The 26,383-nt window shown below is 40.7% G+C and overlaps 1 protein-coding gene across 7 annotated transcripts; it reads right to left on the bottom strand.

The window, feature by feature from the left end:
* Nucleotides 1-760: 760 nt before the first annotated feature.
* On the bottom strand, nucleotides 761-26,373 carry RTN4IP1 (reticulon 4 interacting protein 1). Of its 7 annotated transcripts, none has more exons than XM_075087384.1 (9): nucleotides 25,996-26,373; nucleotides 24,254-24,405; nucleotides 23,304-23,372; nucleotides 22,912-23,036; nucleotides 17,622-17,670; nucleotides 15,937-16,073; nucleotides 13,609-13,792; nucleotides 12,182-12,274; nucleotides 761-894 (listed from the first exon to the last, which is right to left on the bottom strand). In XM_075087384.1, the coding sequence occupies exons 1-9, from the start codon at nucleotides 26,252-26,254 to the stop codon at nucleotides 778-780; spliced, it is 1,185 nt and encodes a 394-aa protein (XP_074943485.1). In that variant the 5' UTR covers nucleotides 26,255-26,373; the 3' UTR covers nucleotides 761-777. The 7 variants fall into 7 exon arrangements, with proteins under 7 accessions (XP_074943485.1, XP_074943484.1, XP_074943488.1 ...); XM_075087383.1 differs by having other exon boundaries at nucleotides 24,254-24,420; XM_075087387.1 differs by having other exon boundaries at nucleotides 761-918; nucleotides 24,254-24,420.
* Between the last annotated feature and the right edge of the window lie 10 nt (nucleotides 26,374-26,383).

Raw genomic sequence — 26,383 nt, forward strand, 5'->3', positions numbered from 1 at the left:
CACAACCCCCAAGCACTTCATCACAACCAGCAGTGATAGAGGGGGCATGGAAGGAATGGGGTCTCCTGATTACTGACAAAATCCTGTCTAGCCTACCTGCATCAACACTGTAGTCAGCTGAATCTCTGCCAGGAGTTAGGCAATTAAAATAATTATCAGTTATAGATTCATTTTTGTTCCATGCATTGACTCAGATTAGTTGCGCCATGAGAGATTTGCCATGTCAAGCTTAAAGGACTGGTCTTGAGACAGCAACGTGACTACTTAATACAGGAAAAGTTTACAAGTTCTGAGAATGAACTAGATTGAGTAGTAATATGTATTAATAAAGGTGAATAGAACTAGGAAAGGCCAAGGAAGAACGGACAGGACAAGTTTCTTATGGACAATCAAATAAAAGTGTGCCTTGCCGTTTCAGGACTTAGTTCAAACAGCTGGAAAATAAAAGCTTGAAGAGGTACAAACTGAAAATGCTGCCAGCTGTTCCTCATACCCCAAGAATGAGTGGTGTTCTGCAGCTGTCACAATTACATTCTTAACGTGGTTTTCATGCAGAAACACCTAAGGGATATTAGTATTTCTTGTCTGCATATTAACACTTATTAACAGGCAGAGTATGGAAGAATCAAAGGGGATTTTCTAAAACCAGACATTTTAAAATATTATGTACCCTAAGTGAGCTTTTGAAGAAGAAACAGTTGCTACGTACCAGTTAATGTTCAAGTGTAATTAACCAGTAAAGGACTGACTGCAGGCAGAGTAATGATTAGAGAGACTTTATTTTTTACTGATTACATCGATCACCGTTTTTCCACGTGCATGTCCTCCTTCCAATTTCAGAAAGGCCTTTGGAACTTCAGAAAAAGAGAAGACTTGATCAATGACTGGTTGGATCTACAGAATAAAGAAAAAGTGTCACTATATTAGGAGTAAAATAACGTATCACCTTCACACTTAGTGTATAAAGAAAGGGGGGAGGTTACTTTATAGCATTTAGGGCAGATGCTGCCAAATGATGGAGTCCCTAGCTTTTAACTTTATTCAGAGATCCCCTGAAAGCAGGAGAAGGTTTTCTGCTGCTCTTTGCCCAGGTTTTGAAACATTTCTACTAGCACAGTTCAGAGGTCTCACATGAGACTCAACAATACAGTCACCATGCAAGGCTCTAACTTCCAAAGTTCCCTTTAAAAGCTAACACTGTGCTTCAACTTTTTGTTCTCCAGAATGATCCGCTGAGGAAAAGGAAAACCACTTTTTTCCCCTCATATTTCTTTGCTGTTTTTTTTTGTTAAACCCATGAATTTTCAAAAGGTTGGATGTTTTAAAGATAGGCACTAGATTCAAAGCTATCTGCATCAGTACATGCCTCAGTACCCTGAAAAGACTTGGTCACAAATGAAGTACAGAAAAAAGTCCACAGACATTTGTTGCTGAATCATTTAGATACATGGCAGCTGAGTTTTCAGGTGTATTCCCATAGGCACACATCATTAAGCCCAGCTTGCATTGACTACTATTTTGGCGTTAATTTTGTAGAGTAGCCTTCTGGATTGTTTTACACTAATTTCTAATAAAGAAGGTGAAACTGCCCTATTCACTGTCCCCATTATTGACCAAGGAGCCTGAAAAATCCTACAAGCATTTTCTTTAAACATCATAGTGTACCAGCAGAGGCAGAACATGTCCCAGTTGCTTCTGAAAAACACTTGTCACAGCTGGTCCAAGGGAAGAGACTTTTTTGATCAGCAAGTTCTGAGTCGGCCTTCCAAAGGCCAAAATAAGGTCTGTATACAAAAGTGCTTCCCGCACATCCTCCCAAAGATCCTATCTACCCTGAGGCTGGTCTCTTACATTGGATCCCCTAACACCAGCCCAGCGCATGTTGTTGCATTGATGAACTGATCCTAATCCATTTCTCAGAGGAAAGCATTACCAGTAGGTGAGTCCGCAGCTAGCTCTTGCAGTGATATAGATTTATAGAATTGTAGAATGGTTTGCGTTGGAAGGGACCTTAAAGATGATCTAGTTCCAGCTCCCCCCGCCATGGGCACGGACACCTTCCACCAGACCAGGTTGCTCAAAGCCTCACCCAGCTTGGCCTTGAACACTTCCAGGGATGGGACATCCGCAACCTCTCTGGGCAACCTGTTCCAGTGCTTCATCTCTCTCACAGTAAAGACTCACCTCTTTAATCTAAATCTTCCCTCTTTCACTTTAAAGCCATTACCCCTTGTCCTATCCCTACATGCCTTTGTAGTAACAAAGATCCAAACACCCTATTTCTGTGCTAGAAAAAGATCCTTGTTGTGTCAGTGAAAAAATATCTTCAGGCTTTTTCCTTACAGCTACTAGAGGCACACTATCTCGTTGAATACTCCAGAACTGGTAATTGCCCTCCTCTCCTGGTAGGCCATGCATCTCACTAAACAGAAGAAATACAACAGCAATAAGGAGACAAACAATCTGCCAGCATCAGAACAGTGCCATCTTTCAAAAGGCTTGCTTACTTTTACAGAAGGCAAGGGGTACGTATTCAGACACGCTGCTTAGAAGGTCCGTGTGCAGCACTGCCAAGGAAAGGTTTCCATAGGCACACATTTTCCAAGCAGCAGCACTGACCACCCAGCGCCTGCGCCAACAGCACAGCAAAGGCAGTCTGGCAGCTCGCTGTGCTCAGGTAGGTTCCTTTCTCAACTCTTAATTTTCTTTTTATTCATACACAGTGCCTTACCTTGAAATCCATTCTTTGTACTAAAATAACTACTGGTTTTGCTTATAACAGTAATCCAAGACATCAGTAATCTAACTATTACACTGCAGTATCTCCTAAGCTTGTCACTAGATTTTTCCTTCTTTATCAAGGCAAGCTTAGCAGTAGTGTGAAACTTTACAGGGCAGAAAAGTAGGTGTGTGAACCCTCTCCAGAGGAAAAGTCAGAATTAGCAGCCAAATCACTGTGAGAGCAACTGTGCAAATAAATATATTCACTAAGTGCCTCAAACTCGCCATCCTGCAGGGTACAAGGCTGGATCATGTCTTCCCCTTGTTCTGCCAGGACAATTTCTGTACACACACCTCTAGCTAAGTGAGTAGTAACACACAGCAGCACATCCAGAAAGATACCGTGTAACACCTGCTGCTGCTCCACTGGGGAAGAAGCGTGGGGCTCGAATGATCAAATTCAAGACAAAATCATGTTTGGTCAGCACCCAGCACAGAATGGAAATGTCATCTTGGGCATCAGCAAATTCGGGGACATGGACCCAGGGCAGCAAAACCACTGAATGAGATAATGGCTTTGGGTAAACTGAGCATCCGAGTAAACTGCAGCTGCCGTGACTATCAGCAGGAGGAACGTGCTGCTGATCAGTGGTGGCTGTTCTGAGGAAGACCAACCCTTGCTTTCATAGCACAAGCTTGGGAAAAAAACAATGCAATAACCTTGTTGAGCCAAGCACAAGTGCAGCACTTGTACAAGTACTTATTGTTAAAGGCACTTACATACAAAGCTGTGCTTCAGTAAAGAAAAACAAACGAAAAAACCAGAATACAGAAACTCAGCCTGCTGGAGCATGGACACGGATGACCCCAGCAGGGCAACAGGCTGGGAGGAGGGGGAGGGTATTCAGGGAAGAAAGTAGTGCAGCAGCACAAGGGACGTGGTATACAAGGGATTCCAGGGAATGGCAGAAGTTGGTTTCAGACACATGCAGCAACTGAGGAAAAAATGAACAGAACACTTCAATGTTCTGCTACCTGCAGTCATTTATTGCAGGTTGCAGCTTATAACCCTGACAGAACGAGGTATGTTATGTCCTCAGCGTATTAGGTAAAGTTCAAAGCATCACATTGGAAAAGTGGTGACACAGGGATTCAGAGGAACCCTAAATTCAGCCTCACAGTTCAAAACGCCGTGTGCATTGCAGCCGCCACACGCTCAAAGCTGATCTGCTACATTGATGTAACCTCTAGCTCCATTTAAACGCTGGCTTTAGGCAGTGCTATAGAGAGACATGAATACCAAATTGATGATCCTGACAATCTAGAGCATTAAACATTTTATCTGGCTGGCTGGTCAGTCCCATTGTTTGAATAACCCTGAAAGGGCTGACAGTGTTGCAGCTCAGTGATTCACTCAGCCTTCACCATAATCCACTGACTAAGATAAAATTTCTTCCTGTGAGCAGACAAACAAGTAGGGGAGCGCCTGCTGTTTGCTGAATGTGTGATAATAAATGGAGATTAACTGGACAATAAAAACACCGCCTATTTACAGCCACACATCAGTTCCTTGCCAGAGGACACCTATTTGTTCAGGGAAAAGGGATTAAACTAAAGTCTGGGAGAGAAAGGATTAACGCACCCGCATTGAAATGTTTATCTGAAAACAGATTGGGCCTGAAAGGTATTTTCTTCCTCTTCATTCTCTCCGATGCAGGACATACTATTGAAATGAATCTCAGGTCTCTTGACATGAACTCATCTCTTCGGAAAAATAAAAAGAGCAATTGCTGATGCTGATTAAGGCTGTGGCATCCCAGCCAATCCAGCTCTGAGCGCAGCAGGCAGCGAACAGGCACTGGCAGGAGTTGACTGGTCAGCAGGAACACGCTCCTGCTAATGGCAAATTCAAGGCCACCCTTGGAGGTCCCCATTCCTCCGGTAGCAAGGACACAGTCTAAATTTACCAGCAGGGGACAAGTGAGAAAACATGAAGGGAACGAAGACAGCTTTGAGCCTCGCATTAGCAGTCACTCCAGTGAGTGTGGAGCTGCTTCCTGCCGCTGGAGGGAGAGCTAGAGCCTTGAAATTCTCAGGAGACAACCAAACCTGAGGCCCTCAGAGCAAGCCTAGCTCGAAGTGTAAAAGAAAAAAAGTCCCCTCACTCCAAGGGCAATGACAGTGCATTGGCTCTCCCCCAGGTTTGTAAAGGATGGCTGCATCAACACTGCCAGGCAGCCTTGCTTTGCAGAGTGCCTCCCTCCCAGCTGCTGCCTCCCAGGGCGCACCCCCCATTTACGCCTTGGTAAGTAGCCACGAGTCTGCTTGTGGCTTGTATAACATGCTTTGGAAAAGACTTCCATGTGCACAGAACAAGAGCTGTGATGTGCTCTAGCAGACCTCAAAATCGTCTTGAGGGCTTGCCGTAACACAAAACACCCGCTTGTCATTTTGACTAGCTGAGTTACAAGAGAAAGGCTGTCTTCCTCCAGAAATTATCACTATGCCCAAATGCAGTATATGAGCACAAATGCAGAGCTTCATACTCTCCTTTGGCCTTCAGTGAGTCTCCCTTCAACGTCAACAAGAGACTTGAACAGAAATCATTACAAAGAACAGTCCCTGTCCTGTAACTAAACATTTAGTTATCCATTCAGCACTTCACTGTCATCTCATGGAAGAAATGCTGGTTTGGGACACTGCTGTTTCTGTCATTTTTCCCTTCAGCTGAGCACCTCCTCTGCCATACTCGAGTTCTATGTTCTTTGGGTCTTAATCCCACCCCTTTCTTCATCCTGTCTTCCCCTTAAAATGGCATGCAAAAATGTATCCTGACCTTCATATTGCTTGCCATCATTAGGTTCTAGGGTCAGCCCTCACTGAAGACAAAGATTAAAGTTGTTATCTTCTGGAACAGCTGGCTCTGGTCACATATTATATGGGTGACTTTGCAACTATATAGTACTTTGGTTTTGATTAACTGTTATTTCAGAGAATACGCACTTTCATCCAAAAGCACATTAAAGGACATTAGGTGCATGATATTTCTGTCCCAAACGCCTAGCAGGAGTAAAAATGATCCAACGATCCAGCCTCATAAACCCATCAGAAGAATGGTGGTGCAGCAGTTAAGACACAGGAATGGAAGGCATATGTCCTGGGGTCTACTCCCACAGTCATGTTACAAACAACTGTATTACCAAGTTTTGTTTGTTTCTTTGTTTTTCAAGCCAAGGTACATTCTTTCGTATCAAGCCTCTATGAGCAGCCCACAGTAACTTATGAGTATCATCTACAATTATTAAAATGCTAGAAGATAAATCCCAGTTAAGCAGGCTATCAGGGTATGGTTTGGAGTGTAGAAGAGGCTTAAAAAAACTCTCTAGTTCATTAATTAGCGCTGGCAGAACAGCTTCTAAAGAACACAATGAAGAGCAGTATGAAACTGGAACAAGCCCAGAATTGTAGTATGTGCCAGCCTAGCCCAAGCTTAAATCAGTAGAAGTGAGGAAGATCCTGGGCTTAGTTACCTGCTGAACCATGCTGAAAAACTATTAACTAAAGGAAAGAGCAACTCTCTCTTCTGGAATCCCCTAGCAGCCATGTTCATAGTAGTTGTCTTGCTATTCATACTGGTAATTAAATCAATCTGGGGCAATGCTACCATATAATTAAGAGAGAATAAATTTTAATACAGTTATATATATGTATATATGCATTTATATGTGAAAGCATATATTTCTATATATATTTATATATACATATTAGAAGAACAGTCCTGCATGACCTGCATCTCCCCAGGTCTCAGCAAACTTGACTCACAACAGACAATGTCTGTCTTGTTGACCCCACATTTTACCACTGTGCTGGACATAATTCCCTCCTACACTAAGAGACTAGAGGTCAGAACACTAGGACTGATTTCCTACAGAACATGCAATTACATCAGGCTGAGGTAACACAGTTGATTAAATACCTGGTATATGATGAAATTTTTCCAGACCTCATTGCAGTTTATGTGAATTTATGTATTCAAACCCTATCTCTCCCCAGTATGCAAAATTTCCATTAGTCTTCTTCACAGACATTTTATGATGTAATCACACAGCACTTTCATAAAGATCATAAGTGAGCTACCATGTCCCGCAGGAAGAGGAGCAGATGTGTTTTAATAAAAATCACAGTGGGTTTTTTGGTGGCCATAACAAAATGCAGATAGAAGTTCCTTTTAGAAGAGAAAGGACTGAACAGAGCTTTTGGCAACCTCTCCTTGATCAACACCTCTGGGGTCCAGCCAACCAACCTGGCAAGCAAAAGCACTGCAACAAGAAAACACAAAATTTTTTAAAAAAAAAAAGGTGCAAGCTTTGCAGTTTAACATGGAGAAAGATGGTTGTCGGAATGGGTGAGAGTGCCTAAAGAGAGTGGGAAGAAGGACTGATATCTAGCCAATTTACACATGTAAGTACAGAATCGCTACCCTAGTGCCCTTTTTCAGACAGGGAGGGTAAAGCGGGCTCCACCCAAGGGTGAGTCACCTCGAGTACCTTAAGATACCTTACAACAGCCATAAAGACAAAGACTGGAATTACTGCAGAGAAGGCCACATCTAGAGATGCCAGAATTGGAGGATGTTCAAGGACTCAATATGCTACATTAGCTGTTTGATATTCACACAGTTGAGAGAAATCTGCAACAACTGTGCCACAAGGGCCAGGGAAAAAGCTCCTTCCAGAACTGTGACAAGATGAACTGGAAGCAAATCAAGACACACAGGTTAGGGTACAGAGTCAAGAAGCTGTGATAACCTGTGCTAGCAGGACAAATGTAAGCCACCTTAAATCACTGCCATCCAAACAACTCAAAACCCCATATCACGTCAAAGTGGATGACCATATCTATTTGTGTTATTTACTTCCTGAACAGCAAAGACTAGTAACAGAAAACAATTGATTTCCATATTTTAACAGGGTATCTCAGAGCAAATGACCAGAAGTGGATAAAGGGCATTAGCCCTCATTAGTAGACAGAGACATTATGGTAGCAAAAGGTTATGATTTGTACAGCATTGCACAGGAAGAGAGCAGCAGAGCCAAAGAAGTATCAGCATCCTGTCCTCCAAACCGTAACAGCAGGTGCTACATCTAAAGCATCTAGTGTCTTCAGCAAAATGTATAATCAACACTTCACACAAATTACATTAATATAGGCATGCAATTATTTTTCTTATGTGTGCCTGTGCTGTAACATTTACCTAGAGATCAAACAATACAGAGAATGATCTGTTCAATCCACAATCGGAGGCTCCATTTGTCCTTTAGTCTTCCTTCTGCAAAATCAACTTCCACCCATCAGCCCATCTGATGCAACTTTGCTCTGAAGGAAAGAGCATTAAGCCACCAGAAGTACTGCGCGCGCGCACACACACACACACCTGCATTGCATTTAAATGACACCAAATTAAAATTAAAATTTCAAATTTCTGTAGGGCTGCATGTTAACCCACAACCTATCGTGGTCTGGCAGGAACATACAACGTACTTAGTGCTCCCCCTGATGACACAAAGGAGTCTTTCAGTCCTCCATCAGGCTTTACAAAAGGCAAAGTTAAGTGCTCAATTATAACTTAGAAGCTTTCCACAAACTTATGTACTTACTCGAGTTTGGTGTATTTTCACCAAGGACTAAATGGCACATCCTTAGAAAGGAGTAAAAAAGTTAAGCAAGCAGCAAAACCCAAGACTGTCAATGTTAAATCCACAACACTGACCATAAACATATCAAACTAAATCCTAACAAGCCTTTCAGTGACAATGCTGGCAGCAAAGACCAGTGACAATGCCTCAGCGAACAGTGTGCCAGCAAATCTGTGTCCTGAGATAAAGGCTCTGTGGATTTCAGTTGTCTTTAGATGACAACCTTGTAATTCACCAGGAACATTCTGCGTGTGAAGAGATCCCCAGCGTCACGACTGTTTTGGTGGAGCCCACATTAAGCCAATCCTTACTGGCTTGTAATTAACTGGTGGAGTTCAACCCACAACAGAGACTTTCCAGCAGTTTAGAAAGTAGCCAGTATCTCTAAAATTTGACAAGGAAATACTTGATTTCCTCTGCGCCCACTACTGTTGCAGCAGCCTCCCAGCCCCTCAGTCTCACAATAGTCTCTTTGCAAGATGTCCAGCTGCAAGGCAGAGAAAACAGCTCATAGACTGAAAATGGTTTTACAATCCCCAGAACTGAGCTGATGTGCAGGTAAATTACAAAAGGAAAATTATTCTCCTTCCTTGCACTGCCAGCTCACCAAATCCTCTCCTTCTCCTCATAGCTGACATTTTGCAAATCTCTATTCCTTGCTGCAAAAATCACCTGTGTGAAAACCAAGTATCTTTAAACAAAGTGCCCTTTTTGCTTATTCTTCAGCCACTGAAGGATTGAGAATCCTTTTGCTTTAGCAAAGGAAGATGATGAACTCATCAAAATTCAAAATCTCTGTTGGTTCAAAGGGACTGAAAGAAAAAACACTGACAAATCAATATGATCTGTAACTGCTTCAGGGGTATGCTCTTCAAAGCTTCACTTACTATAACATCATCTCTTTAAACCATCAGCTCTTTTTAATTTCCTTCATTTAAATCCCCCCTCATGATCTATGCTTTCATGAAAAAAGCCTCTCATTTTTGGGAGCTCTGCAACTGCTCTCCTATTGACACTTCATACGATCTCAAAATGAAGATGTCTGTAACAGAAAAGACAATTCACCAAAATATCAAAATAACTAAATCTGCATTACTCAAAACTGTATTAATTCAAAACTAAGAAATGCAACTACATGAGCTCACTTTGCTGGCTTCCCCAAGTCTTCTTGCTATACTTCCAGTGCTTTGTCGTTTGTTCTTTTTTTAATTCTCATTTATCCTCTTCTATTCAAACATAAACATTTCTTTTCACTGAGTTATGGGAAATTATGGAACACTTCCTCCAGTAATTCTCTCCTGCCTTTCCCAAACACCTACTCTTCTGAATGGATGATCTGGCCATTTAAGAGAACTGTTGTGTCCAGACAATAAAGGTCAAAGTCTGTCCTCGTTTCAGCTGGGATAGTTATTTTCTTCATAGTAGCTAGTATGGGACTGTGTTTTGGATTTGTGCTGGAAACCGGTGATAATGTGGAGATGTTTTAGTTGTTGCTAAGCAGTGCTCATTCTAGTGAAGGACTTTTTCAGTTTCCCATGCTCGGCTGGGTGTACAAGGAGTTGGGAGGGGGTGCAGCCAGGACAGATGACCCCAACTGGCCACAGGGATATCCCACCCCATATGACATCATGCTCAGTATATAATGCTGGGGGAAGAAGGAAGGGGAGGATGTTCAGAGTTATGGAATTATGGTGTTTGTCTTCCCAAGTAACCGTTACAGGTGATGGAGCCCTGCTTTCCTGGAGAAACACCTGCCTGCCCATGGGAAGGAGTGAATGAATTCCTTGTTTTGCTTTGTGTGTGTGCGCAGCTTTTGCTTTACTTGTTAAACTGTCTTTATCTCAACCCATGAGTTGCCTCACTTTTACTCTTCTGATTCTCTCCCCCGTCCTACCAGGGAGGAGTAAGCAAGTTGCTGCATAGTGCTTGGTTGCTGACTGGGGCTAAACCACGACATAGTCTTATTAACATCTGTCTAAATGGAAAACATCTGGTTCTTACAAAACACTGAGGATAGCACAGGTGTTTACAACATTTTACAAAACAGTAAAATGCTGCTAAAATAATGACTACACAGATAAACAGTCTGACATTATGACCTGTTTTTGCACAGAGAATAAAAGATCAAGCAAACATCTTTGTCTTCATGATGATCTTGCAACAAAAAGAACATCAGACATTCATATATGTATGATGTACCTTTTAAATGGCATTACAATTCACCTGTCCAGATTATTAGGCAGAGAACACTGATTAAGCCCTATCTCTACTGCATAAACTGGTGTTTCCCAAGAGGCTTTCATGGGCATATTCTGCATTCGTTTTGCCTACAAGGCAGGAGCAGAACAGAAAACAAGTTGTGACTGGCTGAGAATCAGGACAAATGATAAGAACACAGACAAGGGCATTTCCATTTCTTAGACAGTTTTAATTTAGTCGTGTGACTGGACGCAATCACAGGATGAGGAGCATCTTCTAGGGTTTTGTTATGGACCATGGGATAATGCCTACAGCACTGGACATAATGCAAAGCAGGTTAGTGCAAAGCTGTAGCCAGGAACACACTTCAGCACAGCTTATTTGCTGCTGCAGCCTCTATTTATGAGCAGGTAACTTTTTAGGAAACACAGACCTTCCACTGGCTGTGTCAGCAACACACTGCTTGTGGACAGAGGAATAGGAGTGGCTGAATTCAGGAAGACTTTTATTCTGATCAGCAGCACTGAGGTGGCAAATAGAAACAATCAGGCCTTAAGTATGACAGCAATTCATTTACTTTTCTCCAAGCTCTGGAGCATAACGTATAGCGAAAAAGGAGATCAACATTCAAACTTTGAGAGATCTAGTTTTTACTAATATGCACAAATTTTGAGTGCAAGATGGCCTGACAGTTCACATACTGGAATTGCCAGCAGTCACAGCAGACTCTGCTCCCTCTTCTGCTTAGGTACCACATAGAAAGATTAAAGGCAGTTGTCCATGCTCTCTACTCTGGGAATTTTGGCAACACGAAATTATCCAAAAGAAGACACTACCAGCACCACACAGTCCAATAAACAGGCAACCAACTGCTCACTCTCACACCCATTTTGTAACAACCTCATAAACCTGAAAAGATCAGAAAAGCAGTAATCTATCTGCCACTTCATGCCTTCCCCCCCCGTCCACTAAGAGATTCCCCGAAAGCTTATGAACGCTCACAATATTCCAAGTCACTGTGCTGGATTAGCACAAGCATTATACTCTGAAGCACTGAAATAATGAAACACAAGATTCTTGTCATCATTCTTCCAGCACAGATTCTCTATGACCTGCAATAACCTGAATATTCTAGTTATGCACATTATGGGCAGGACTCCTGATCCCCCAAGTCTAGGCAATTTTGCTTATGCAGATACACAGTCATGTTCACTCTGACCAAATGAGGCCTCTTAAAACATATCATTTTCAACGTCAGAGTTCATGTTAAATGATTCCCACTGGCAAAAATAAACAAGTGCTGGACGTTCTTTCCTCTTAACTTAGTAAGTTTTGTGTTTTTAAAAACAGGTGGGGTGGAGAGGGAGAGGGCAGTCTTGCGGATTACAAACTCCTGAATTCCATGCAAAAGGCAGAAGTTACAAACTGAAGCAAGTAAATTCCTACCTAGTTTTCCTCACTGTGACTCTCATAAGATTCTATTTCCTTATTGTGAACTACACCACTTTTGAGTCAAAGCAGCACCTCTTTCAGCACAAATAGCCAAATAACCGTTATTGACATACCTTTCCAGAATCAACTAGTTCTGCTATTTCATCCAAACTTGGGCCACTTGGCGTAAAAAATGCCCACCGATAATGGACTCCTTTAAAGAGATGCTGCAAGAAAGATCACAAATATATTAAAAAATCATGACAGGAACCTGAAATGGAAACTAAAAGTAATGACAGAAGCACTAGAGAAGTAACCTAAGGAAAAGACATAGAAACCATATGCTAATGTCTGAAAAAAAAGTCACCTAAGCATATGGATTAAATGTAAAGACAGGGATGTTGTATTACAATAGGATCAGAGTGAATTTTGTGTCCAATTGCACAAGTCAGATAGTTGAGAAAAACAACCACCTCTCTGCAGCTAGAAATGGCATCATTTGTTAGGTAACAGAGGAATGGTGCTATACGTTTATACACGTTCACAAAGGGGGTGAAATAAACCCAGCAATGTGACATTTAGAACCTTCCACCTCAGTGTCAGTGATTAAAATTTCCGCCACCACACCTGCCAAAGTCATCACCGTCCAATGACAGATGGCAGCTCACATGAAAAGCATTTTACGAAGACCTCACAAGCACAAGTCAAGAACACCTCCTCTAAGTAAGTCATGATAGGAATAAGAGGCCCAGATGATTTTTAATACATGGCACGCAATGCTCCTCATCATTGAAACATGCACACTGAGAAATAACATTACATTATTTCTTCCTAGCCTTTTCATTTTGTTTTTGAGCTTTCCTTTGAAAGTATCAGTGCAGGACTTAGAATCTCATTCAACCATGCCATCACAGGAACACCATGGCAACTGTTTGAAAAGCATTCATTTGGAGAGCAAGCACATATGTTGAGAGAAGAAAGAGAAAAGTTCTAAAAAGCCTCACTGATCTGGCTACTGGCTGAACATTTTAAGATCCACTTATGAAAACCAGAAAAATCAGTATCACCATCCAGACGCATGAACATGAAAGAGATGAAAGACTTTCTAGCCACCCTCAACCACTTTTGTTACTCTTTGGTGCTGGAATAGGATGAAGAGAATCAGTCATGGAACAATGTTTTGAGAGAAAGCCTGACCAGCCTAAAGCAAGTAGCAAAATTGCCCTCACTTCAATGAGGCAGGGATTTGCTCTGCTTACTATGAAACACTAGCTGTCAGCAGGACCCACTAGGGGGGCCATATGGAAAAGGCCACAATGAAAAGCACAATAAGGAATCAAAACTTCAAAGCACCCCAAACTACCACATACACCAATCGGCACCACCCTAGCACATTTTTTTTCAGTGCAAGAAAGGAGGAAAGAATAAAAATGCATCTGAAGTACACTTAATGATATATGAGGAAAATAAGACAGATGAGCCACATGACTAGCATCCAAGCCACAAAGGAAGCCATGAAAGTACTACATAATATTGAAGTATATAGGATTTTGTCAAATACCTTTACAGTTTTGGAACCAACAGTAACTCCTGTTTGTAACATGCCATCAGCCACTCCAAGTTTGTCCATATTGATCAAAAATGGTGTTACTAAGGTGACATATGTTGCTCCTGACCATTTCTTCAGGAGATCTAGAGCCCATTTCTCAGTGGATCCGCCGACATTATCTAGAATGAAATCAAATCTGCAGACATGTAAAGAACAGGTTTAAAATCATGATATGGGGAAAACAGTTTCATCTTAATTAAGCTAACTCATATCAGAAATTTGCTGTAGTTTACATTTTTACATATCACTGCAATATTAAAATAACTGCCTGCAAGACAGTAGGGAGAAAGTCCCAAGACTTCAGCTAAATCCCAGCTTTACTGTACAATGGTAGTTAAATTTACAGGTTATCGCTCATTCACTGTACAGCAGACACAGGTATTTAGATAACTTAAACTTCTCTTCAACTCCAAAGATGCACAACTACATTCTCTATTTGCTTAAAGCCTTCTAGAGCTCTGTCTCTTCAGCCATCCCACTGAGACCATAGGAAAAGTCTTGAGGTCTGGCCCTAACATTTAAACAATATGCTGTGTGCATGTAAAAACTAGCCTGGACTCACACCCTCACTAGGAGCATCTCCTGTACATGCCCTCCTTGCATGAGAGTTGGTTCCAGTGGCCAAAGTTACATAAACAAACTACTCTACTAACCTTTATCTCCTCACATCTTTTCTGTGACCCAGTTCTCAGCTTCACTTCGAAGAGTCTTTTCTGACCTCCCTATTTTTTTGGCGATCATTTTACCTTTATGGACAGTTCTTTTCTTCAAATCTACCTATTTGACATAGAACCTAACAACGGCAAGGGTCTAAAACTTTCCCCCCGTGGAATGGGTATATGCAGCCTCTGGCAACAAGCCACAGTTTCAGCATTCCTTCTCATTATCCCAGCATGTGAGCCAGTAAAGGCTGAATAGGGTAACAGGGAGCTATGCACCTATTCTGTTTGATACACAGCTCATTCTCCCCTCTAAGCTTCCAGCAATCTCCAGATTGCAACAGATATGTATTTACACATACACTGAATCTAAATAACCCTCAAATAAGAGGGAAACTACTTTATGCAAATTAAATAAAAAAGTCCTTATCTCTGGAAAGAGCTTTCCTGCCTGCCTTTCAAGGATGCAACCTCATGTTACAGTTCAGTCAACCTAACGGTTAGCTGCCAACATGAGAAATTAAAATCTTGAAAACTAATGCTCCAGGAAAAACTAGCTCACCACGGAGTCTGAAGAGCCAGTACAACTAAAAAGGGGAGGGAAGTAGAACCATTCCCCTTACTACACCTGACTGATCGGCTTTGCTATATCATAAAACTGCACCCTAAGACTGTGCTGTTGATAGATCCTAAAAAGGGTCAGTTGCTAGAACAGGTGTTTAGATGTTGAATTGCATAAAGGCAAATATAGCACTGCTTGCAAACTGCTACGTTAGTTGCTGCACATCCTCCCCGTACAGACAGTGCCAGTACGCTCACAGCTGACCTCAGGCCTGCTGACAATCACACCACAGTTAAAGGGCTCATGTCTTCATAGCAGTTATCAGTAAAGTTCTTTTATACATAGAATAGCTTCTATTTCCCCTCCCAGAAAGTTAACTCAATCTGGCTAAAAAGAGCAGTGTAAATACCATATTAAAATACAAGTCACAGTAGACTAGGTTTAAACAGATGGAAAGATTACAAAAGCAAAAAATACTTCAGTTCTAGAGAAAACCCCCAAGCCAATTTAAACATAACTGCTGTGACAAGATAAGTGTGATTGTTTATCAGAGGTAGCTGTACCCAATGTTACAGAAGAGAAATTTATTCCTGGTCAAGTTGCACAGTGGCTGAAGACCTTCAGGCACGTCACTTAACTGCTTCATGACATAGTTCTTCCCTCTAGAAGATCAATTTTACTATTTACTAGCCTCACCCAGGATTTCTGAAACTTATTTTAATTTATTCATGCTTTGTAAATGCTCCAAGATGCTTGGATGGAAGCTGACAGAACTGTTCAAACTGCAGTCATTGAAGAGAAGCATGTGAAAGTGAGCTTGCCTCCACAAGCCCAATTAACTGGCTTAGTCTTACAATGAAATCTGTGCTTGGGATACTCACTTGGCAAACTGCATTCAAAAAGGACTGGGATTAATTTGCTTTACAAAGTAACGCTTTAGAAATGGTGGGGGGGGGGGGGGAAAGACAGAGTTCTGATAGACTGGAGTCAAGCAATCAAAAGGCAGAAGGTCTGACTGCCAACTCCTTCATCTCAGTATTAAGCAACACAAACACGTACAAGGGTAATATTTTAAGCTGCTCTTCCAGATTTCCAGATTTGTAATCAATCACATCATCCGCTCCGAGCTTTTTCATCAGTGTGCTGGCATCATGAGAACAAACTGCTGTCACATGAGCACCCCAGGCCTTCACTAGCTAAAAACAAGTATAAAAAAGGAGAAGTCCAAAGTTTAAAATTTAGTGAAACATTGAGAACAACTTAAAAAGCCAAAGTCTCATTATATTTATATAATAAATGAGCACCTTTAGTAGGGAGTGGGGAGACTGTGTTCCAACACAGGATAAATTGTCACACATCCAACAGACCAAAAATGGTTAAAATTCATCAATATTTAAGGAGGTTTTGGGGAGGGAGGAGTTGATGTGGAGGAAGGAGGGTGGTTTTTTAATACCACTTTACAGATATCAGGTCTCAAGATAAATAAGGCTTCAAATGAAATACGCTTGCCATCTGAATCTGTCAGCTAAATGTATGCCAAGAAGTATTGTCCAAGTTACCGATCTACAGAACTGTCACCAGATCAACCATTAAATACTTTTAAATAGTTAATATTAAAATCTTTTATATTCCTACCTGGTCATTAAGTATTTCATATAACTCCCTGTGAACATCTTAAATATTAATAATGAGAAAAAGAAGGAAGCCATCTCTGATTTACCACAGGGAGGATGTCAGATTATCTTCTACTCCTAAAGCTATAGCAAAGGATTTTTGATAGTTATTTATCTCTTTTGTAATCTCATTTTTCACTTACAGTAATCTTTTTTACATTTATTCCAGATTAGTGTAGTTTACTCAGGATTAATCAGCTGGAAATTGCAACTAGTTACTGGCCGGTCAACCTTTCATACTGATCTAATTTAGCCACCTGCTTTATTAGGGATCAGGCAAATAGCATACCACTAAAAATTCTCCTGTAAGCCTCTTTAAAACCACTATGTTTATGGTCTAGTAACATGGAACACAGTGATGCAATCACCCAACTTCTATATTTTTTTCATATTCTGAAGAGAAAGATTTTTCAGTATGCGATTACACCGATTAGAATCAAAATCCCCAAATCAAATGGAAGCATGAAAAGAGGATGTTCCACAATTAACAATCGATAAAAGAGCATGTTGACTCTCCAAAGTTTAGAGCTACTGGAATGAAGTCAGACAAAAGGGCAGCAGGGCAAAGACAGTGAGGGAAAGCTAAGCTAAGCCACTGTGCTTTACATACACTGCACATAAAAGCCTGGTGCCTCTCATATCATTTGACCACCTACAACAGTTATGGTAGACGATACGTTCTCCATCAGTTTTTCTACTCATACACCAAGTTCCTTTCATATTTATGGAGCAGAGCTGACTGAAAGATAATGAAATCAGGCTACATATTTCAAGCTACACCAACTAGAGACTTCCTGCACCCAAACAATAAAATGTGATCTTTCACTACCCACACTCACAACTGCTGTCTTTGAAAGTCCCTGCTTCCTACTTTAAACTAATACAACATAACAAATGCAAAGCAATAAATTTGAAAATATTTCACTTTTGGAAATATCAATCAGATAGAATAGATAGATTGATCAGTAGCTTGCTATTTCACTATTCCTTCCCTCAATTCCCTTCCATTAATTTTTTTTTTCATATTGAATAAGTTTGAAGATGCATCCTGGGCACACTGTTTTATATTACCTGTATAGCAAATGTACCAACGCCTCCTGAAGCTCCTAATATTAATACTCTGCAAGAGAAAATTAAAATATATTAAATAGTTCTTTAAATAAACTCTATGTTAACTATGCATTCTAATGCTTCTCATACATCTCTGACACTAAATTATTTCAAGCAAAAGACTGTATTTGTCATTCAATGTTACTTAGTGGTTAACTCTTCCGATAGTAACGTGACTAACATTGCTGATCATGCTTCCTGTGCCAAGAGCATTATCTCAGCACAGCCAAAGAGACTCCCTCATATGTGCTTTCCACTAAAACCAGGCAGTGGAGCTGTCAGGCAGCAACATTCATCATGCAAAAGCCCTGTCCCTGTCCTCACTTTCCCACACACAATTGCCCAGCCTGGGACAAAATCAGTTAAGAGTCTTACGGTCTCCCAGACTCCACTGCCATATCTCCTAAAGAAAAAATCTGATTCACCAACATGCTACACAAATTGGTGGTGAAAGTGGTTTATTATAACATTATTTAGGGAGACTGGGAACTTCAGAATATATGGAACATAATTTTCCCATACTGCATAATATTTATCTAAAAGAAAGACAAAAATACAATGAAGTAGCCTCACCACAAACAAGTTTGAGTTCTGCTAAACTAAGATATGCGCCTTCTTCTTTAGAAAAAAGGCAGTATAGTTTTTCTAGTTCAGTACATCTCAATAAGACCCTGTAAATGCCAGGTTGTGGAAACTGGCATGCAAGCAAGAAAATGAAAGAGTATATTACCAAATTATTAGCAAGTGAGAGTTCACTTTAACTGAACACACTACCCTAAATTTCATAAAAATGTATTCCAGTTTAGTGGTGTGAGAACCTTACTGCTAGCAGCCTAGTTACTGCTCAAAAATTTCATCTAGATATTTTATTAAATAACTAAACTTCAGAAAGAAAATTAGTAAGAAAGCCTTGCTGCTGAAGCTACAAATGGTGCTTGGACTTCGGACCTATTTGCTAATTCTAGGACAAAAGGAAGATCCAAGATTAAGTCTTGGCACAGGACTGAGGAACATCATGTTTCTCAGAACTTCTGTTTGCCAGAAAAATTTCAGTATCTTTAGAAGCTGGTGATGTTCCTGTTCTAAATCTCACTGTGATGGATGTTGAAGGAAATTACTTTTTACAGTGTAAAACCATACTATACAATCTGGAGTCTCAGTTTACAAAAATTCTTTGAAGTAACCTAAGAGACTTGGCTTTGGTCACAGTACCCATTTTAAAATGCTTCCTCATTTGTAAGATCAGATTCTGTTCCCTCCGATTTCACTGATCCAAGCTGCAAAATTCAGATTAAGAAGTTGAAACCACAATGCCTGCAGCTTTTAAATCTGCCAAAAAGTACTTATCCTCAGAACCATGCTTCTAATGACAGATGCCTGAAGCAATGTTCATATTTAGATTTTATTATACTTGAAAAGGCTCAGGGATGCTACACTCAAGATACCGGGTTAAGCTCAAGATACTGGGTTAAGCCCATCTTTATCCTTACAACAGACAGTCACAATTAAATCCTTTCAAAAAAGCCTTGTCAAACTGCCTTTCCAATTTTACTCCTTGCTTAAAGGGCATTTCTTCCACTACAAATTTTGGAAAAAGCTATCGTTTTAAGACATACATTTTGCTCAAGGATTTAGGTACATTTTCAGCTTTGGGAAGCTGCTTGGCTAGGAGGTTTTTTTATTTTCCCCTTCAATAAAAGCCTTGAGATTCTTCACATAGAAATACTTTCCAGATTTGGTTTGTTCCTATGTTATGCAGGCTATTTTCTCTCAAACCTAATTACTAAAACTCTCTCCGTATATTGTGACTTTAAGAAAGCTCCTCGCTTCAGACTATGTCTGCACAGGAGATCCGTACGCCACAGCTCAATAGATGAGCATTTTACAGCACTGAGGACAGCAAGACATGTTGTTTGGCACAACACAAGGAAGAAGGGAAGTGTTTGAGGACCTGTTAGGATGGTATTGAGGAACCACAGATGGTGGAAAGTGCCAAAGAAGTCACCATTTTGTTTGCCTTGCCTCAGGAAAACACAGCCAGGAGAAAACATATCAGAGAAACTACTTGTTTCACTGCAAAGGTAAACTAACTGCAGTAAACTAACATATAAGCCTGTGCACAAGGGAACAAACTAATGAATTATTTGACCTGAACAGAGATCCAAGAGAACTGATTCTCTCAAAAGAACAAAACAAACGTTTGTACCGCACGCTTTGCTCCCTTCTGACAGAGGCACATAATTCAAGCCAGCATTCACCAAGACCCATACAAGGCTTCAGTGTTTCAAATGATCTGAGAGTCAGCAGATCTCTCCAGATGAGCATACCATGGGATTTGAGAGCTTAGCCCTTCTCCCTGGGCCCTGCTTGGAACTATGGGGTGGTCAGAAACCAGCATCAGAGAGCCAGGACCTGTTTCAGATGTGTCCCCCACCACAGAAGACACAGCGGGTGGGGAGTGGGTGTACAGATCAAGGACTAGCATTTTCTCCAGATTATAAACAACTAACAATTTTCAGTGACTCAGTTACATGCCAAATAATAACTATTCTATTTATTGAATAAATATAACAATTTACATATATATATTAAATTAAATTCCATTTGATTATGCCAACAAAATGTCCCTAAGAGATTCATTCCTGTACCAAGAAGGATTTACCCTATCAAGAAGTTTTACAACCTACACTCACTTTGTACTTCTCAACAGATAAAATGACGAAATAACACACAAACTTTGAAAAAATACTTTCTTGGGGTATTACATAATTCAAATTTTTGTTGCAACAATATAAACCAGGAGTGTACATTTAATAGCTTACAGTAACAGAATCCAGTGTCTCTCCCCAGCACACTTAAACACATAAAATATTGGCTCTGTATATAGAAGACCTTTACTTAATGTAAACATTTTCAAGAACTTCTCAAATTGTCAAGTTTGTTTATATCATGCTTTTTGTGAATACAGCAAGCAAGATATTTAACAGCTATTGTTGAAGAAGCATATCCCCTTTCCATTGAAACAGGACACTAGCACATACGAGAAGCTCTCCAGGTATTATCCACCGAGAACTTCAAAACAACAGAGTTATTCTGAACATTTTGGATAATAAGAACATTCACTTTTAGCCTGTGCAAGAATACTGACATAAATTACAGCGGTGTAGGATAAAAGTTATGGAGAAATGACTGAAGTTATAGTGAAGAAGGAGAATCACAAACAATGTGAGCACACTTCAGGTAACTTGTCAAAACCAAATTTGTGAAAGTGTGTGCAGATGCAGCAGATACTCCTGTCAGATCAATATACAGTCAGATGTTGGACTGTTAGTATTTCTGGGTAGCCCACCCTTCCACCTTAAAGAGGCAAAAAAACCAATACACACCAATAGAAAAATCTTGCTGTTTCTAAGATGTCTTAACACTGCAATAAAGTATCAGTGAAGTAGCTTTCATCAAGGAATACAGCTGTTCTTTCAAAATAAGACACACTCTGGTGTGTCTATACACCCTTCTACATAGCCTTTTACATACACCTACAGGAGACAAAAAGACCAACATAAAATCACATATGTAGGTAAATTCTTTCCAAGCTAATTAAATTAGTTCAAGAAATTAAGACACATTATGTAAATTCTTGTCTTTTGAAATTATTGCCTTTAGAGAGTAATGTAAAGTTAATGGAATATACTGTTGCACAGACCCTTCAATGCATTTTATGTATTTTCCTACAAGAAAGTTTTCAGGGGAAAAAAAAGCTACCATCACCTAAGTCATTCTCTGCTGTTTTTACAACTCGAAACTTCTAGATCGGAAACATCATAATTTTGTAAGTACATTAAAATGTTTTTTGCTGGCAGAGTGGTTAAATATTTCTTGGGGACATAAAAGTAAATGTTAAATATAAAGACACACATAAATGAAGTTTGAATTTCACTTTTAACAATCCAAACACTTACCCGAAGACTGGAAAGATACTTTAAGGAAGGCTAGCCTATCAACATATGCTTAGGTTAACTCTATTTATACGTGAAAGATAATAAAAAAGCCTAAATACTGAAAAATAAAAAGGAAGGCAACATACCTCGAATTTTATCACTAGCTGGAATTTATTTTCAATGAAGCCTCTCCGAAATTGCTTTAAATTTTGCAATTTCATTTTCTAAAAACATTGTTCATCTTTAGAACAAACAAACAATTACTATATATTTTCACAGTGAAATTTACCGTGACATCTAAACAACCACTCACTCAATTATCTTCTAAAGATGTGGACAAAGAATTTCAGTAAATCTGGTGTCCTTTGCAATGTGTTACATTACAACAGTGTAACACCCAAGATAAGAGGAGGTCAGGCATCTAGACTCCTACTGCCCAATAATTACTTTATGACCTAAATTTTTGGTACAACATCATAATTTTAGTGATTATTTTTCAATTCCAGTATTTTTACTTTTGCCCTTCTTTCCATTCTGAACATTTTGCTATCTATTTACACAAATATCCAGAGGCCAAAATAACTGCCAATTTCAATTATCAGGCAAAAAATGGTATCTGCTCCAATCTTTCAATGCATTTTTCCTCTTCTGTCCTCCATCTGCCATTGTCAGATTAACAGGCTGATAAACAAAGCCAATTTTTCTATTTGATTTGGCTGCTCGTCTTGCACGTTTTCCTCTTCTCTTCTGCACCCCTGACCTCATCAAAGTTCTGGCCTATAGGTCAAATGAGACCAAGTCACCTGCTCTTTTTTTTTTCTAAAAAGCTGGATAACCAGTCTGTTCCAAGTGGCCCACGCATGCAGGAACTGATTGAACCACACCTCGGTGGTTGAGCGCTTTTTGTGAGCTGCCAAAATAACTCAAGAGAGGATATTACATTTAGATAGCTGTCCTACCAGGCAAAAAGGCAAGTCCCTACAAATTCCTACAGATACCATTCTTAAATTCTCTATGGAGTCCTATAGTCTATAGTCCACAGTAGATACACATTGGACTACTTCTATATAGTCACTATATAGAGGAAGTGAGCAGCAAGTGACTAGGTGCACTTCAGTTAGGGTCCTTGTCTGAGACTCCCTCTGAAGAAGCCCCTCTCTCAGTGGTTGTGTAGATTGAACCATCTTCAGGCCAGCTGGTCTCTGTGAATATCATGGCACAACAGTCTCCATTGCTGTTGGGACATGTCTTAGAAGCAGCAGATCAGTTTAAAAATGAAACACTAAGTTTCAGCACCAGAACTATTTACTTACCTTTTCCCACTACAATTACTTTGGTTCAGTCCTCCAACTTGGTTAACTGCAGACCAGGCTGTGAGACCTACATACGGTAAGGAGGCAGCTTCGGTGTGACTGAGACGCTTTGGCTTAAAAGACACCTGAAATAAAATCAGTCGTACCAAAGTCACACAGCAGATCTTAAATGACACTGAAATATTTAAACTGGATTGCAGATTGTGTATTCCACATTGTGTACTGACTTGCAGGTTGTGTACTGCACATTTTCAACTATCGTCCTAACTAGCTGGAGTCTAAATCAATCCAAGCACCAAGAAACAGACAGTTAATTAGACAACCAAGAAAAAAAAAAGCCAGCCTTCACAATTTGACGGTTTTGTCTGTTAGCCACATTTCTGAAGGTTTACCTCGTTTCCACTAGCTACCACAAACTCTGACAGAGTGCCCTGTTTCCACGGAGGAATTGCTGCCCACACCTAAAACCAAACAGAAAACAACTATCAATTTTTGTGACTTTGCTCATGATTGTACCTAAAAAGTTTTCCTCATTAATCTTTTGTCCAATTTGCAAAATGTCTTCACTATTGCTTATCAGAAACCAGTTTTAACTCACTTTACACAAAAACCATCACAAGACTGACTAAACGAAGGACTGCAGAGCTATGAAAATAAATTGTACCATACAGTATATAAGACATAATTTTTCAAAACCCCCAAACTACTTCCATGCAAGAAAGCGCAGATGAGAAGCGCAGGGAGGAAGCAGTAAAACTGGTAAAATGTGAAAGCAATTGGTGAAGGTGAAAGCAAATAATATCAGAATTTATGTGGGGACTCACAAAGTGGCTCTTCGGTTATGCCAGAGTTCCTATCCTAACCTTCAGGGCATGGTTTAGGAGACATGGTAGTGTTGGGTTGATGGTTGGACTTGATGATCCTAGAGGTGATGATCCAACCTTAATGATTCTATGAGTCTAAGTTACACAAGAAAAAAAAACAACAAAACCCAACTAATAATTTCCTGTTAGAATTCTATCTTCAGTCAAGAATGAAGCAACATCTTGAGTATGCACTTAATAAATAAATTCCTCTCTTGTTACCACTGAAATGGACCAAAAATAAAAAAAAAAAAAACAGAAGGGAAATTCACTTGCAGAAGCAAGTCTGGGAAAGACCATGTTTTTCAGAGAAAAAAGTAGGGAAGAAAGTATTCTAGGAATTTATTGACAAATAGTCCTCATTCAGAGTGCAACAACATAAAGAAAAAAATCATTTTCTTAAGAGGAAAATGAAAGCTGAACATCTCGTAATATATTTTAACTATACATTTTAGAAAAAAAGAGACTGGTGGCATCACCTCATCTCCAGGTTTGAAATAAGACACACCCAGCCCACATTCCATAATTACACCAGAGACATCTCGACCAAGCGTTAGTGGAAATTCAGTGTCCATGCTTTTGAGTTTCAGAGGATCCCGCTTCATATTTAATGCAGTTGCACCATAACCACCTGCAAAACATGAAACTAACCATGACATACTGAGTTTTCATTTATTAAGTGGACAAATCCAAATATAAAGCATTGTCTGTACCTAACGTACCAAATGTACCTCATTTCTGTTATAACTTAGGCATGCAAAAAATCTGCAATATTTTATACTTCTACAGATTGTACAAATAAAAGCAAATCTCATTCTGGCTTATTTATCCACAAAATGGCTTTCTATTATTAAAATATTTAATAGTGGTAACACTGTCAGAAATTCTAAGAAGTCTGCTGGAAATACTCCAGTTTCCAACAGCATCCTGTAGCTACAAACCCAAAAGAACTCCAAGCTTTCCATTTGTCTTTTCCAGTAAAGTACTGTAAAAAGTAACATGAACAGAATTGTAAAAAATATTAAGGCACATCTCCTAAGACGAGTAGCCCTAACTTCTACTCAGTAAGCAATAGCTAAATGCTGTGAACTCTCAGAATGACCATCTAATAACTCTGCTTAGCCTAAAAAAAGTCTGCATTCTGGCATGTATGCCCTTTAAAGTGTTTGGACAAGACTGCCTGTTATGCTAGAAAGTGTTTTAATACTGGGGAAAAAAAAAAGATACTCAAAAGCAGGATGAAAATTTAGTTTTTTCAAAATACTTTTATGCTGACTGAAAATACTAGCTGCAGCCCAGCAGTTCAAGTGGGTCATTCAACAGGAATCCTTAGATAGCAGAAGTCCCATAATCAAACCCACAACTATATACAAAGATATTTTAAATTCATTTATTAGAGACCCAAAACACAAATTACAGCTCTGTCAGCAGGCTTCCCACAGGTATCTCTGAAAGTACTACTGAATCTGATTTGGTGTGCAAGATCGCTTCTCAACATGAAATATAAGGTATTCTATCATAACTTCCTTCTTGCTTTTTGAACCTTGAAACTGAGAGAAAAAAAATCTGATTAAATGTGTCGAATGCAAAGCGTTGGTCAGTGAAAGGTATAATTTCCTGGGCAAGATGACAGCAGGTACCAGTTCAGGTATAAACTGAGTAGAACCAGTACTGCCAGACGCCAGTTCAGGAAGAAAGGGCACGACAGTGAACAACCTGGTTTGGATTAGGTTGCATGTGCCGACTTTGCAATAACTTTAACCTTCAGCCCCATTTGCCTTAAAGAGATGGGCAAATCCAGCACATCTCAGGGGGAACACTGCTCCTTGGAAGGGCCAGTCCCCTGGTCAAGAGTGCTGCCGCCCAAACAGTGGGGACGGGGGAGAAGGGAAGAAACCCCACCACAGTTACGCTACTAACAAAAGGAAGGTGACTTGTGAGCTGCAAGCCTGCATAGAGGACTGCAGTTAGTCACTCAGATTAAAAGCTGACCCCTACAACACACACATACTCTTGTCTTCCGAAAGGCAATGGCTTTTTCTACCCTTCTTCCCTAAGAACTCGACAAAAATAAGTTTCAAGAGGCGGTTTCTCACAGGGCTCAGGGCAGCAGGTGCTTTGGGGCAGCCCGGAGCCGGGGGCCCTCCAGGGCAGGCCAGTGACAAGGTCTGTACGCTTTTGGGCGCCCGTCCAGCCCCGGCCGCCCGGGCCCGGCACTTACTTCTCATGCTGAGGTCGATGGGGTTCAGGCTCGCAGCGTGAACCTTAATGATGACCTCGTTCGGGAAATGTATGATGGGGAACACCATGTCCCTGGTGAAACGCAGCACGTCGTTGCGGCCGTACCGGTCTATGACCCAGGAGGGCATGGCGGACCGCGACCGCGGAGAGGCGCGGAGCCCACGGGCCAGCGGCTGCCCGCCCGCTCGCCCCGCACCGCGGAGAGCCCGCCCGCTCGCCGCCGCCCCCCGCGACAGCATGGCTGGGGGAACCGGGCCGAGCCGAGCCGGGCCGGGCCGCCGGCGCCCCGCGGGATCGGGCTGGGCCGCGGCGCTCCCCGCTCGCCTCTGCGCTCAGCGCCGGCGGCTCGGCTCGGCCCGGCCCAGCCT

Source organism: Phalacrocorax aristotelis, chromosome 3, assembly GCF_949628215.1.
Source record: "Phalacrocorax aristotelis chromosome 3, bGulAri2.1, whole genome shotgun sequence".
In the NCBI taxonomy this organism is placed as follows: Eukaryota; Metazoa; Chordata; class Aves; order Suliformes; family Phalacrocoracidae; genus Phalacrocorax; species Phalacrocorax aristotelis.

What these genes read in the sequence shown, in the direction of transcription:
- RTN4IP1 (XM_075087383.1), bottom strand. Translation starts at nt 26,254, where the DNA reads ATGCTGTCGCGGGGGGCGGCGGCGAGCGGGCGGGCTCTCCGCGGTGCG. An exon ending in TTGGTTCCAAAACTGTAAAG is followed by an intron (nt 12,275 to 13,608) that starts GTATTTGACAAA and finishes TCTTTCTTGCAG; the next exon opens with CATCTCTTTAAAGGAGTCCA. An exon ending in AACTAGTTGATTCTGGAAAG is followed by an intron (nt 895 to 12,181) that starts GTATGTCAATAA and finishes TTTATTCTGTAG; the next exon opens with ATCCAACCAGTCATTGATCA.